Here is a 15,817-nt window from a genome sequence, read left to right as displayed (position 1 = left end):
ATGCGAACGTTGAGATGTTGGTTTTGAGGAAGAGTATCAACTCGTTCCTCATGGTGGGTGTTATCTCTGTGCCGATATTTACGCATCGTTTCTTGTCGTTCTCGTCTAGGGTCACCTCCTCGACCGTGGCAACGCCCTGTTGGACGGCAGTCGGCTTTCCGTCTGTCGGTGACGTGCTACTGTCGCCGACCCGTTGCTTTGATTGCTATAAATTCTTTCCGGTGCGAAGCTTGTGCTCGATCAGGAAACAGGCCCGTGCGGTTTGCTGATTGCCACGCAGTGTGTATATTCCTTTCGAAGTTGGGAACTTAACGCACTGATGATATGTTGACGGGACGGCTTTCATCTTGTGGAGCCATGGGGTTCCGAGGATGATGTTGTAGATCGTTGGCTTGTCGATGATCGCGAACCGGAAGTATCTGGCTATCCCCCCAACGAAGATTGGTAAGGTGATGGTGCCGACGGACATAAGATGATCCCCGTCGAAGCCCGTTAAAGAGTGACATTCTGGCATAATGTCCCGTTCGCCGACTTCCATTTTGGCCAACACGTCTCTGAAGATGACGTTGACTGAGCTTCCAGTGTCGATCAATATTCTCGTCACCTCACTTTCTCCGATCAAGAGTTCGACGACCAATGGATCGTTATGCGGTAAGTCCAAACCTTCTAGATCTTTTCCGTCGAAGGTGATTGGCATGCCTTCAGCCTCGAACCTTGTCGGCCAAGATTTCGTCATTTCAGCTTTCTTAGTATAATCTCTGATCGCTCTGACCGAATCGTTGCATCCGGCTAGCCCGCCCATTATCATGTTTATTCGTCGTATCGTCGGAGGGCGTTGGTCGGGCTTGCGGTCTGTATGCGGTCGTTTTTCGTTACCGCTGTCTTCGCGCCGTTCGGTGAGTAGGTTCTGAATTTCCATTTCGTCTTCGCTTTGGTCGGCTAGTACCTTTGAATCCTTGACGAATTTTCGAGCGATATATTCGGTGCGCTTGGCGTCACTTCGTCCAGGTCGGGTTGTCTTGCTTCTGTCGGGCTCGACGACTATTGGCCCTTTCTTGTATCGCTCCATCAAGACGTTCTGGAGGTAGTGACACTCGTCAGTTGCGTGGGTGGTACTCTGATGGTAGTCGCAGTACGGGGTTGCACTATTTTCACCTCCCTCTTTCCGTATGTACTTGTTTTCGCCGATCGCAAAGGTTCGGCGAGTTCGATCTTGGTTTTTGATGAAATGTTGTCGAGGCTCGACGTAGTCAACCTTTGGAGCCGCGGCTACTGGCTGTTTGGGTATCGCACTTGCCTCCGAAGAATGCTTCTTAGCATTGATAGCTTTCTCTTCCTCGAGCCCAATGTGTTTTGCAGCTCGGAGTAATGCCTCGGCTACGGTCTCGACATGCGTTAAAGACAGCTCTTCCTTGAACCGAGATTCATACCAGAGCGCATTTCGAAGTGCGACAATTGCGGCAGCGTCCGGAATTGAAATGTTGACGTAGACTTCCTTGAATCGCCCTATAAAGGACCGAAGCGATTCTCCCTTGTGCTGAGTTAAGGCGTATAAGTCGGCATGGGAATTCTTATCCTCGAACAAAACAGAAAACTGCTTCAAAAATTCGGTTATCAACTCCCTGATACTATCGATTGATCCGGGTGGGAGTCTCGAGAACCAGCTCAATGCGGTTCCTGTTAGATGCTCGGCGAAAACTTGACAAGCTCCAGCGTCGTATTCCGCCGGGCTGAACTGTAAAGGGCCGAGGGCTACGCCAAAGGTGAGTAAGAAATCTCGCGGGTCGACTGTTCCGTCATAGTGACCCAACCGTGGCTTGACTGCCCGTCTGACCGTCGTCGTAGCGAGTCTCCGAGAGAACGGAGTTCGCTGTGTTGCTTCGAGCATAAGTCCGACTTGGGGTGCCTTATCCGTTGCTTTTTGAATCATTGCGGCCATTTCTTTCATTTGCTCTTTGATTTCTTTTAGCTCGGCGTCCTTCGTTAGATCGGTTATGTCGTTATTTCGCTCGATAGGGTGCTGGGCAAGATTACGTCCTAACCCGCTGGTTTGCACATACGGCCCTGGCGTTGTTCTTACCGAGGTGAAGTTCACTGGGTTGAGCCGAGCGTTGTTGAGATGGTTGATTTCATCTTGCGAGTTAAACTGTGCCGCAGTGAGTGCATCCAAACGGTTATTTGTTCGCTCTTCCTGCTGGTCAAGGCGTGTTAAGATTCCTCGGAACAGCTTGTCGATGCTAGAGACGGGCTGGTTGTCGAGCAAAGAAAGTTGTGTCGGCGCCTGTGGTGCCTCTGCGGTCGCAGGGGTCGTCAAATTTGTAGCTATGACGAAGGTCTCCGGACTTTCTACTGTCACGGTCTTTCTTGGAGCGTCCGGCGTGGGAAGGACTGTCTGCTCCGCTTGATCCGTTGCCGGGGTGATCGTTCCCCCCGACGAGCTTGCTTCTTTGCTTCTTTCCTTGTCAATTACTGTCATCTCGTCCAGTCGGTGTAGGTCCGTTCTTCAATTCTTTAGAAAACTTTGACTTGGCTCCCCCCTACCTGGCGCGCCAAATTGTTGATGTCCCTTTCGGTCACAATTAGTATGTTTAGTTCGGTCAAAGAGGGTCGAAGTTCTCTTCTATTATATTGATGTCGAAACACAAAAGACGGGCTACAACGCGACTTAAACGGGTTACAAAAATAGACGAGGATGATAGACGAGCTGATATCTCGTCGATTCTCCGAGCTATGAGCTTAGAACCGTTGTCTTTTGCTTGGACGAGCAAGGCTCTTGTACTTGTTGTACGAATTCTCCTGCTTTTTCTCCGATCCCTTTTCTAAAGGCCGTACGCCCGTATTTATAGGAAATCGTGTCGGTTCGTCTAGGAAAAATACTATAATACCCTTTTCTCTCGAAAGGGATATTTATGAGTTTTTTCCTGGGCCGGACCCTTTTGTTGGGGTTAGATCTACCCCTAACATTAAGGTATTCATTATTCACAACATTCAATTACGTTTAAACATTGAGAGGTTAAAAGCACAACTTGTACATATATATTCTCTGCCGGAAAAAAAATAATCTGAAATATTCTCTGATTGAGGATTACCTGTCGGCTAACTCTAATTCTTGTTATATCTTATTCTCACCTCCCAAAGTGCAACAGGATAATATATAAAGAAGAAAATTATATTTTCCACTAGAAATATTAGAATTCTGTTATGAGAGTTGTCATTTGCAACACAAAAACGGCCAGAAGAGCTTTCCCCAAGAAAACAGAAGCCATATGATGAAACTCAATCTGCCAATCAAGTCCCTAGCTACTTTTTCGCACCCAATAGGCCAATTGTAATACGTCGATACCCTCGATTATAATTATTATTTTTTTCTATTTTTTTCTTATTCTTTTCTCTCAATTTATTCGACCAAATTGGAACTTGCAATATTCTTTTTACTTTAATCTACTCTGAAACACATATATATCACAACTAAAACGAATTTGAAAAAATATACTCTCTGATAGTTTCATGTTTTAAAAGTTTTTTAAGTCCTTAAAAGATTGATTATGTAAATATTTTTAACAATTATCCTACCATATTAATTGAGAAGTATAATATTAAAAGTGTAAACATTTACATTGGAATGCCAATAGAAAATAGTATAAGAAAAATAGAGGATCATTAAAGATAATTAAGACAATTTAACTAGGGTAGATAAAAAAATAGTGTATTAAAAATAAGATAATTAGAAATTTCCATTCGGTTAAACAACTAAGAATCGTACAGATATTATCCAGTTTTATACAGATTTTTTTGGAAATAATCTCTGAACAAATAATATTGTCGAAACAAAAAAATCTCTAAACAAATAATATGATTGTAAGTAGACTGGATGAATTGCTAATAATAAAAATAATAAAAAAAATATTTCAAATTTAATTCAAAGAAAACGTCAGCCCACGATTTAACGTAGGTTAGTACCTAGTTATGAGTAATAATAATCAATAGGGTATATTTTAGGCAAAGAAACTGAAATGTTTCAATGACTCTATAATTATTTTATTTTGTTAATTTTTCAGTAGAGAAAAAGTAACAAAAGTAGATTTAAAAAAAAAAGAGAAATAGAAACGCTCCAAGGCACGGTAATGAAGACTCCTTTTCTAACCATGCCTTCCGGCGCCGGTGAGACCTATGATCGTCAGCGTCGGGCGGTGACAAATCTTTCTAATCTTTCTCGAATCTTCTTAAGCTTTGCTCTTCTAGTTTGTTCTAGTTCCACTTCCCTTTCCCTTAAAAATCCAACTGAAACTTTGAAAGGAGTTTGCTTCTCAAAGGTCCCTCTACACGACGGAAGGGTATTTTGTTGCCCTACAAGCACCAATCTGAATAAGATCTTGTGTGCGACCCGCTCTTGAACCCGACAGTAACAACTCCTCACCAGTCCAGCTGCTCCTTATCGCATACATCTGGGCAAGGTCCTACTGCTTCACCATTTGGCTCAAGATCTGGACTAGCACCGATATCATCTTTGTTCCCTTCCCACTGGATCTCATTAATGGCGGGAATTTTTCTTGGACCATCAGATGTGCCCCTTCCAGTGAGAATACCGACGGCACACAGTGAGCTCAACAGCTGGCGGATGGTCCTTCTAGGTATTTCACCGTCGAATGTCATTCCGACCGTACAGAACGGCGGCGACCCCTTTTCTCATCACTCAACAACAACAACCCTAGACTTTGCCAAGATGGGCTTCAATTACCCTCTTGGTCCATCTACCTCCCTATGGCCCATATCCATGTTTAAACCCTTAAAAGTCCTGTTTAGTTTATCTAAGAAACGTGCTTGCGTGATAGTGGAGAGAGTCTCCCATTCGGTGATAGGAGCATTGTTTTTAGAGAAGACTAGATTATTCAACTCTCGAAACTTTATGTATATTGGATTTTACTTGTCACCGGATGGAACCTTTTTGATATATTCTTGTGGAGTCGTAATTTTCTCGACCATGGGACGTGATGCGCAGGAAGTTTCCCTGTTATATGGTCCTGTATCAAGTCTAAATCTTCCAAGATCCGCTGTTGATAGGTTTATACCCTGGTTAGTGATGCAAGTTTTGTAACCTTCCTGGCTCCTACCCGACATTGGAACTCTAGCTGTAGAACTCCTCTACCTAGGTCTGGTTGTAGTAGATTAACATCAAGACCAATTTCTCTAGTTCCGGTCTCAGCTTGGTCAAGTCAAGGTTTCCTCGGTAGAGGAACTGTGATGTCTTTGGAATTGCTTGATATATATGTTTGTCGAGGCCGGTTGATTAAGGTTCCTTGGAAGTATGCTATGTGTAATGCTAAATCTGAACATGTACCACCAGTTTGGTTGCATCTGTTGCTTATCCACATTGATCCCTTTGATCACATACCACCACTAGATCGCAAGCTTGGGTTTGATTTCATACCTCAGGACCAAACAGGCTACAAGATTTGTGTGGAATTCCTTAACCTCCATGGTCATGAGCTTCATGTGAGGGAGATGGTTTGATACCCATCACACAAGAATCCCGATTGTAGCAGCCTCTAGAAATAAGAGGTTTGATCCTAAAAGCTGGAAGGACTCTGTCCCTATTCTCTTGAGCCCTCTAAAGTTGGCGAGAAGCGCCTTAAGTGTTCCCCCTGTGGAGCACCCTTCTTCAAGCTCGATTGCGTTATCCGCTAGAGCCACTTGTGACCACTCGCTGGTCAAGGATCTCGTGAAACTCAGCTTCAAAGACGAATCCGTGGCCCCAACAGATTTTTCAACTATTGCTAAGCTTGGTAAAATTGGAAAACTCATGGAGCTCTTACCCTTATCTTCCCTTGATTATCTTGTATCTTGTTATTGTGTACTTTGCTGTATGAACTCACCTCTTTTGAGGATTTAAGTTTAATGGAAGATGTTTGACAACAAAAAAAGTATATTTTAAAAATATGATTTTACTTTTTTTTACCAGAAAAATGAATCATCACACATACATGAGATGATCATAAATAAAGAGAAATAAACCATCAGAAAAATATATAATTAATTAATCATAAATTTTTTATATTAATATGGATAATCCTAAACATTAAACTATAAGAGACATATAGAGTATTAAGATAGACGAGTAAAATAGTTTAATACTTTACAAGAAGGAGATCTTAAAATAAATATAACATCATTATTATCTATGACAGTGTAGTAATCTCACCATCTAACGTATCTGTAAGTCTTCTTTCTTTAACATTTTGTAATCCTACCAATTTTTAATCCTGTAAAGCTTTTTGAACCAAACCCAACTTGGAAGAATCCCTTCCCTGCTAAACCGTACAACACCTAAGAATTTCTCTCCCCCACCTGTTTTACTCCGCTACGCTCAACTATAGATAAGAGAATCCCATACCATCAGAAAGGAAAGGGTCTTGAAAGAGGTTACTCTCCACCCCCAGAAAGCGAATATGAGATACTGAACTTGATACATATGAACTGATTCAACCAAACTCCTTAACCCTTATTGGACACCTCACAAACCCTTCGGTCCAAAGACTCTGGTCTTTATTCCCTTTTCTCTCCAACAGATAGAACCTTAGAGAATAAGCAACTGAAGCAGATCTAGACAGAGGATGTTTTCAGTTTAGCTTCGAGTTTGAAGAAGATATGCAAAAAGTGCATGATAACAGGCCATGCCATCATGACCAGTGGATGGTCATCCTGCAGAAGTGGGAGCCCATTATCTATGACTCCTTCCCATCCATGATTCCCTTCTAGATAGAGCTCCAACGTCTCCCAAAGCATTACTGGCAACTTGACATGTTAAAAACAATTAGTAAGGAACTTGGAGAGTACCTAGATATTAAAACAATTGGTAAGGTACTTGGTGGTCTCCTCCAGACCAAGAAGACCACCACTAGAGAAAGAATCGTCAAATCCAGATCCCCAAACTCCTCCTCCTCCTCCTCCTCTAAATCTATTACCTATCCTACCACTCAATGTGGGATCTCTCCCACCTGTTATAACTACAAAAGACTAATTACTAGGTGAGCTATGAGAAGTAACTGTCCATTATTGTTATGTGATTGTTCTGTTGGCCAACTAAGAGTGCAGCCAAACGAGAAAGAGTTATCCAAGGCAAAGCTAGACAACTTATGAGTACTACGGCTGATAGAATCATCGCCTTTGCGGTCTCCTTTGTCCAAAATGCTTCCCCACCAATTGTTCCCCAGGGGATCTAGCCTCAGATTTAGGGAAAAAGACACCTCTAGAGGATCCTTCACAAGCAAAAGAAACTGAAATTATCACCAAAGAGAAAGGGGAAGACCTCCACTGGCAAAACCACCAACAAAAACTCCCCTCAGACTTAATGAAGTCAAGCGCCAAAAGAGGAACCTCATATAGAACTCCCCAAAGAAGATTAATGGCGCAAAGCAGAACCAAAAGCAACCTACCTCAAAAGCCGGAACAAGTAAAGGCAGAGCCCTAAGTGATCCATCCTCTTACCTAGGGGAGGCTTTCGCATCAAACCCTACTAAATCAAAGAGCCAAAACTCGTCAAACCCTAAGATCACTATAATAACGTCCTCAAAGAAAAGAAGGGGTGGATTTTCAGAATCCACCAACCACTCTTCCTAAGGTTTGTGAGCTAGAACTGTTGTGGGTTGGAGAACCCAATGACAGTCCAGAGGCTGAAGGACATAAAGAAGAAAGTATGTCCTAACCTTATTCTACTCAAGGAGACAAAAAACCAGTCGGATAGCGTCCTCCAATCACTCCAATGGATAGATTACCGCTCTCACCGCCTGGTTCCCCCCTCTCTCCAGGGGCGTGTGGTTTAGCATTTTTCTGGTAACGAATTATTGAGGTTGAGATACTAAGCTCTTGCCAAAGTATTATAGATACCAGAATAAAAGCCAAAGTAAGGTATTTTTACTCAAACGTTGTGTATGGTGAACCTAATAGATCCAAAAGGGTTGCGGTGTGGGAAAAGCTTACAGCACAAATGGATTCTGGATCGGCGCCTTGGTTTCTCACATGAGACTTTAATGATATTATCAATAGTAATGAGAAATATGGAGGCCATTCCAGACCAGAAGGATCTTTCTATGACTTGAGATCCCTCATGTTCACCTGTGACTTGTATGATCTTCAACATAGAGTAAATATTTTTATCATGGAGAGGAAAGAGATAGATATACATATCTGGTCAGATGCAGACTTGACAGAGCTATGGCAAATAGTGAATGGACTATTGCTTACCCTTCAGAATGTAGCGAGTACCTGTGGTTTGAAGGTTCTGATCACCGCCCCCTAGTATCCTCCTTTTATCCTGTTAAAAAGAAAAAAGTATCCAAAATCTCTCAAAATCATTGTTATGGATTTTTTAAATAAATATAACGTTATTAGATTAGGACCCGTGCTAGAGCACGGGTTGAAATTTATTTTATTTATATTGTAGTTTTTATATAAAATATAATTTATGTGATTGTTTTTAGAAGTTGTTGTAAATAAAAGTTAGGACCCGGGTTGAAATTTAGGACCCGGGTTAAAAGTGATTGTTTTTAAAAATTGATGTGGATAATATTAATTTTTGAGATTTTGTTGCCTATGTATGGTTAATTAAATATTCTGTGGAGATTTTTTTTTATAGAATATCCTTTCTAAAAGGATCTGAAATCGAGATTTAACTGATGGTTACAATCCATATAACCTATAATCTATCAAATAATCAAATAATTAATTTTATAACCCATATTATATAGTCTACAAAAAAGGTTGTGTACTTCTGTTTTATTATATAGGGGATGTTTTCAATAACAATTGATTTCATATGATTTTTAAAAATTGATGTTTGAATAACAAGAGATTTTAAGTGATCTCGATTAATTTTATAAAAATCTCATTTTTAATAACAGGAGATTTAGAAAGAGATTTTAATAATATATGGGGATATATTATCTAGAGTATTGCAAATCTTTATAAGGTATGTTATATAATTTTAAAGGTTTATAAATTTTTATTAAATATGTATATTGCAAATCTTTATTAAGGTATGTTATATAAGGTATTGTTAATCTTTGTAATTAAGGCATGTTATATAAGGTTATCTAAATCTTTATAAGGCATTGTATAGAGCCATAGAGGGTAAGACTCATCCAGTCATCGTTGACTTCGACTAATATAACGAATCTTCATTCTTCAACCATTAGATCACCACGATTAGTTAAGGTCTTAAGGATAGTCTTTTCCTATATTTTTGTGTTTTTGTTTTTCTTTATTTAACTTTCTTAAAAGGGTTTGAATTTGTTGCACTTTGTCTATTATAAATAGCCAGCCCATCAAACCCCTACAGAGCATTAGGGCTATAACATTCCATCAAGGCCATGAACAAGCTAACTTGTCTCTTCCCTCTCCTCTTTCTCATCCCCCTCTTAGCCTCATGTGCCGAAAAAAAACAGGTTCCTATTATTATTACTTGATTCTTTTCAGATTCAGAATAATCATTTCTACACTTTAATGTTCACTGATTCTCAATTCCAACTATGCCTTGATTTTCATACCCAAAAAAAAACGCTATGCCTTGATTTGTTAACATATGGGGTCATAATTCTTAGTCAATTCCTCACATTTTCATGTTTTCATCTTTTTTATTTTTTCGTAGGTGTATATAGTCTATTTTGGAGAACATAAAGGTGATAAAGCCTTACATGAAATAGAAGAACATCATCATTCTTATCTTCACTCGGTTAAAGAATCCGAAGAAGAGGCTAGAGCATCGCTCTTGTATAGCTACAAACATAGCATCAATGGCTTCGCGGCTGAGCTAACCCCGGACGAAGCCTCTAAACTAGAAAGTAAGTAAATAAATAAAAATAAAACCCGTCTGATATTTTGTTACGGCTAAAAAAGAGTATTAAGTAATAACTAAAACCCAATTCTGTTTTTTTTTGTAAACAGAATTGGCAGACGTTGTTTCGGTATTCAAGAGCCATCCAAGAAAATATGAAGCGCATACTACACGGTCATGGGAGTTTGTAGGATTGGAGGAGGAGGAAACCGATGACATTGATGCACGACCTCTAAAAAACGATGTAGATGATCGGTTTCGTGTCGGGAGAAAGTTTTTAAGGAAGGCCAAACATGGTGATGGTATCATCGTCGGTGTTCTCGACAGTGGTAAGTTAAGCTGTCTCTAGCTACTAATTTATTTAGAATATGATTGTTTCCTGTTAGTTATAAAATGAGAAAATAGATTTTCATTAACTAATTGATTTATTTTTGGGTAAGTGCAAGACTAAAAATTTGGATAACATGAGTGGAAAGAATAAAATTGTGGTTATTCATGTGAACCTTTGTGTTATCCTTACTTTGTATTTTCCTTTGTCTTCTGCTTCCTCACGCACGTCACATATAAGCGCCGCGATAAGAGCCATAAAATTAGTTTTCACAAATAAGATAATACTATTATTGTTTTGGATTCTGAGAATAATCACTGTTTTCTTTGATGAGAACGTACACCAAAACTTAAATGGACCTAACTCCAACGTTGATAGTTGAATTATTACGTGACTAGAGAAAAATGAATTGCGTTACGGTCAAGAATTCAAGATTCAAGGAAAATTTTGTAATTTATCTTTTTAGAATCGTTAGTTGCATCTCATTATTATATTAATCCATCATTATTGAGAGAATGGATTTTTTTTTTTTTTTGGGGAAATAAAAAAAAGGTGTGTGGCCAGAATCAAGGAGTTTCAGTGACAAAGGAATGGGACCTATTCCAAAGTCATGGAAAGGAATCTGCCAAACCGGAGTTGCTTTTAACTCTTCTCACTGTAACCGGTAAGAGATATTTTTCCTATCTTTTTTTTTCTCTTAGAAAATCATAGTAAATCTTCATTGATTTACTAAATATGTTGATTTTTAAGCTGCATAGCATATCTATAATTTCTATGTTTTGATTATCAAACAAATATGTAGAGATTCTTTTGATATATAGGATGTTGGCATCTGCATATCTACATATTCTATAACTTAAATCACGATATTTAAATCTAAAAAAAGCCAAATACATAAAACCAGAAAATTACAAATTTTAGCCAAAAAACACAGACACCATAACTAGAACATGTATGTATGAATTATAGGTCGGAAATAGATTAAAAGTAAACTATACGTCCACCAATTGGTTCTTTAGCAAAGATCCAAAGAACCTCATGCTTGCTGCAAGAATCTTCTTTTTATATATGATGATGTGATATGTTGTTCTATATTGATCATTAAATCCCTTTACATATATAGTTAAAAATTGTATAATTATGTAGAATAAAAGTCTTAAGTTTTGACTGGTACAATGACAGAATTCTGAAAATTGTATCACGACTTTAATTTGTAGTAGAAACTCATACTATTTTTAGTATAACATAGATTTTTATTTTTTATTTTTCAAGATTTAGCAACATTTCCCACATACGGGTATAGTTTTGAGTTCCACTGTCCGAAACATTAGGTCACAGTCTCAATGTTTTGTTGGGTTGCGATAATTGATCACCAACTTTTAAGCTTGCGTATCATCATCATTCACGAGAGCCACCTTTAATATTTATTCTATTCTCTGTTAGCAATATAAAACTATTTATATACAATGAATTATTTTCCCTGGCAGACCCTGTAACTGTTCACTTATGTAAGCCTGCCATCAAAACCATACAAATAAAACTGATTTGAGAAAAGATATTTATATTGGCTATTTTCATGCATGAAACCGAAACTTTGATAATTAATTGTTATATGCTGCAAGCTTTGGTATTATATGTAAGGGACAAAAACTTATTTGCTTCTTTCTAGATAAAAATTGTACACCCGTGACTTCTCACCCTTGTTTGTTTTATCATCAATTCTTATGTTTGTAATATCAATGTGTGCCCGAGTTTACGTGTCTGCATATTTAGCTTATATTTTTGTTGGAGGCATCTCAAATGTTTAGAATAAATAGAGAACTAAATTTTATAAAACACTATTGAAAGTATATTACGTTCTCAAAATTATTATTGTGAGTCATTTGTATGAGTGATTATTCCATGCACTAATCATAATTAACGTAATGGATTTTTTCCACTAATTACAGGAAAATAATTGGAGCGAGGTATTACGTGAAAGGATACGAAAAATATTTCGGAGCGTTCAACGTTACAGCAAACAAAGACTTCTTGTCGCCACGCGATCCCGACGGACATGGATCCCACACAGCCTCTACTGCCGTTGGTCGTCGGGTCTACGGTGCATCAGCACTCGGCGGTTTTGCAATGGGCTCGGCCTCGGGTGGTGCACCATTATCTCGTCTAGCTGTTTACAAAGCTTGTTGGGCCAAGCCCAACGAGGAAAAAGTTGGCGGAAATGTCTGTTTACAAGAAGACATGCTTGCCGCGATCGATGACGCGATCGCTGATGGCGTTCACGTAATCAGCATTTCGATCGGAACGACCGATCCTTTGCCGTTTCAACAAGATGGAATTGCGATTGGAGCGTTGCATGCAATTAAAAGGAATATTGTGGTTGCGGCTAGCGCTGGGAATTCAGGGCCAAAGCCTGGGACTTTGTCGAATCCGGCACCGTGGATTATTACCGTTGGAGCTAGTACTCTTGATCGGGCTTTTGTTGGCGGCCTTGCTCTTGGTAATGGCTACACAATCAAGGTAATTAGACAACAACTAAAGATTTTAAAAAAGAGAGACAATTATGTGTTACATTTTTTGTATAATATATAGTTTATTTTTTGTTATGTAGACGGAGTCGATAACGGCATTTAAAATGGACAAATTTGCGCCTCTTGTTTACGCTGCTAACGTGGTTGTTCCCGGCATTGCATTGAACGATTCATCGTAAGATTTGCTCTCTTATTAATTTCGATCTTTGATCTTATTTAATTATATATTTGACTTAATTAACGATTTTATTTTTTCTTTGGTGAAGGCAATGTTTACCGAATTCACTAAGACCGGAGCTTGTGGCTGGTAAAGTGGTATTATGTTTAAGAGGAGCCGGTTCAAGAATCGGTAAAGGTATAGAGGTAAAACGAGCCGGAGGAGCCGGTATGATTCTTGGAAACGCCCCGGCTAACGGCAATGAAATTCCGTCGGACTCTCACTTTGTTGCGACTGCCGCTGTTACCCCAACCGTGGTCGAGAAAATTCTAGATTACATCAAAACCGATAAAAACCCGATGGCTTTTATTAAACCGGGGAAAACGGTTTACAAATACACAGCAGCTCCTTTGATGACCGGGTTTTCTAGCCGCGGTCCAAACGTGGTAGATCCCAACATTTTAAAGGTAAACTTCTTCTTGTTTTGTCTAATTCAAACAAAACCGAAATGAATCATAACCGGAATTAACCGGTTTGATAATTCTTTTTTTGCGGATGTAACAGCCGGATATTACCGCACCTGGACTGAACATACTGGCTGCATGGAGCGGAGCAGATTCACCAAGCAAAGTTTCAGTAGATCAAAGAGTTGCAGATTTTAATATTTACACAGGAACTTCAATGTCTTGTCCTCATGTTTCTGGTGCGATTGCTCTTCTCAAAGCTATTCATCCTAAATGGAGTAGTGCTGCTATAAGATCTGCTCTTATGACCACTGGTAAACAAAAAACTCATCGTTAATTGCGTTGGTTCGGTTTAGCTAAACCGAAATCTTTTAAATTGTATTTTGGATTTATCTAAATTTTTGTAAATTTTTTTCTTTGTTAGCTTGGATGACTAACGACGAGAAGAAACCAATCCAAGACGTTGATGGTTTACCCGCAAACCCATTTGCACTTGGGTCAGGACATTTCAGACCAACCAAAGCTGCAGACCCCGGTTTAGTCTATGATGCATCATACCGAGCTTACCTTCTCTATGGCTGCTCAGTTAATTTCACCGATATTGACCCGACATTCAAATGTCCTAGTAAAATCCCTCCCGGTTACAATCTCAACTATCCGTCCGTCGCGATCCCGAATCTAAACAGGATGGTGACCGTTAAAAGAACGGTTACAAATGTTGGAATTGGTAACTCGACAAGCACATACTTATTCAACGCTAACCCACCATCAAGTGTTTCGGTTGAGGCTATACCGAATGTGTTGGTCTTTAACCGGATTGGTCAGAAGCAGCGGTTTAAAATCGTGATTAAACCACGGACGGACCTGGTGTTGAATGCGACTGAAAAGGGTCAATACCAATTTGGATGGTTTAGTTGGACAGATAGTGACCATGTTGTGAGGAGTCCAATTGCTGTTTCCTTAGCTTGATTGTTGTTTGCTTAATTGGTATTTTTGGTTTGGATTTTATAGCGGTCAAAAGTGAAAGAAATAGAAACTCTTTTTTCTAATCACTCTATAGACTCCATTTGTTTAATAAATCAAAGAAGCATTGTCATCGTTGTTACTTGTGAAGCTGGTAGAAGAAGAAACCACGTATCGTTGTTACTCACGAGTTAAACAAGAAGCTTAACCAATAACCACTATGGTTACTTGTAATATATTAACAAACTAATAAAAATAAAAATATTTAGAAATGCCAAAAATTATGTGATGCCAAACACGGTGTGGTCTCTTGACAAAATTTCATAAGTGATGCAAGATAAGTTCTTCATAACTAAAATTCATTTTACACTTTTAATTTTTGGGTTTATAGTTGATATACTAAGCTCAATTAAATGTATTAACATAGTGCTTTTAGTTTTTTTTTTTCCGTGACAGTGCTTTTAGTTTAGTACGTAGAAATATGAATATGTATATATTTTCTTAAAACTAAAAACGAATTATTAATTATGAATTAAATTAAAAACTAAGGCTAAATAAAGAAAATATATTACATGTTCAAATTATTCATCATCTTCTCATGTACTAACGAATTATGATTTAAATTAAAAACTACGACTAAAAATAAATAAAATTTAGTACATATTCAATTACTCATCTTTTCATGTCATACAAACGGATGATGTTTATTTAAAGTTTTTTGTAATATAGGACCATAATAATGTTTATTTAAAGTTTTGATATTTATCGATATTTGAAAGTTTTATTTATGGTTTGGATTGGATTCGGGATGACCTGTAAGAATTAGACTTCAGAATCTTAGAGACATAATTTTTTTGGAATCATGGCTCTTTCAAAATATATTGTCTTTGAGTTTTTTGCGTTTCTTGAATAATACACAATAAAATTATGGCTGAATTCAAAAACAATGACACACTTATAAAATGTTTTATTAGTGTGGAGGGATTCCCAAAACGAATATGTTTAATGATACTATATTTTTCCACTTTTTGAACTTAAATTGAACCAGAATTAGATCAAAGGCCAACTGAATCCAACCGTACATACATCGAATCGAACTGTTATTAAATAAACTCCCATTTACTTTTGTGCCCATATAGTTACCATTATGAAGTTGAAATTTTTTATATACAAGTACTTTAAGATAAAATAATATAAATTTTTAAGTATTTATTTTTTATTTTTTTGTAAATTAGCATGAAGTATGGTTATTTTTGGAAAATGATATAAAGTTTAAGATCCAAGTATTTAATGAAAAATTAGAATATTTCTAATTTTTGAAATATTCAAGTTTTCTAATTTACAAGTAATTATCTTTGTTCAAGTTTTCTAATCTAAGAGGAATTATCTTTACTCAAATGAATTATCTTTCCTCAAAAACACATAGTCACATATCTTTACTCAAAGGTTAGCAAACCTTTTTTTAATGTCTTTTATACTCAAACCCCCAGATACTAGGGAATGGTATATGAAAGTGATATATATTTAAAACCTTACTAAGAAAAATAC

The 15,817-nt window shown here is 38.0% G+C and overlaps 1 protein-coding gene across 1 annotated transcript; it reads left to right on the top strand.

The window, feature by feature from the left end:
• Positions 9,290 to 14,411, top strand: LOC104771798 (subtilisin-like protease SBT5.6). The gene is made up of 9 exons (XM_010496380.2): positions 9,290 to 9,440; positions 9,644 to 9,836; positions 9,940 to 10,158; positions 10,710 to 10,821; positions 12,107 to 12,674; positions 12,766 to 12,860; positions 12,952 to 13,309; positions 13,407 to 13,620; positions 13,731 to 14,411. The coding sequence occupies exons 1-9, from the start codon at positions 9,366 to 9,368 to the stop codon at positions 14,273 to 14,275; spliced, it is 2,379 nt and encodes a 792-aa protein (XP_010494682.1). The 5' UTR covers positions 9,290 to 9,365; the 3' UTR covers positions 14,276 to 14,411.

The sequence above is a fragment of the Camelina sativa genome, chromosome 20, assembly GCF_000633955.1.
Source record: "Camelina sativa cultivar DH55 chromosome 20, Cs, whole genome shotgun sequence".
NCBI lineage: Eukaryota > Viridiplantae > Streptophyta > Magnoliopsida > Brassicales > Brassicaceae > Camelina > Camelina sativa.
Note: the sequence above shows the minus strand (reverse complement) of the source record. Positions and strands in the feature narration are given on the sequence as shown.

Bases quoted from the DNA above. Each gene is read 5' to 3' on its own strand.
- LOC104771798 (XM_010496380.2), top strand. From the start codon at position 9,366: ATGAACAAGCTAACTTGTCTCTTCCCTCTCCTCTTTCTCATCCCCCTC. The intron at 10,822-12,106 runs GTAAGAGATATT...CACTAATTACAG, and splicing joins AACTCTTCTCACTGTAACCG to GAAAATAATTGGAGCGAGGT. The intron at 13,621-13,730 runs GTAAACAAAAAA...TTTCTTTGTTAG, and splicing joins ATCTGCTCTTATGACCACTG to CTTGGATGACTAACGACGAG.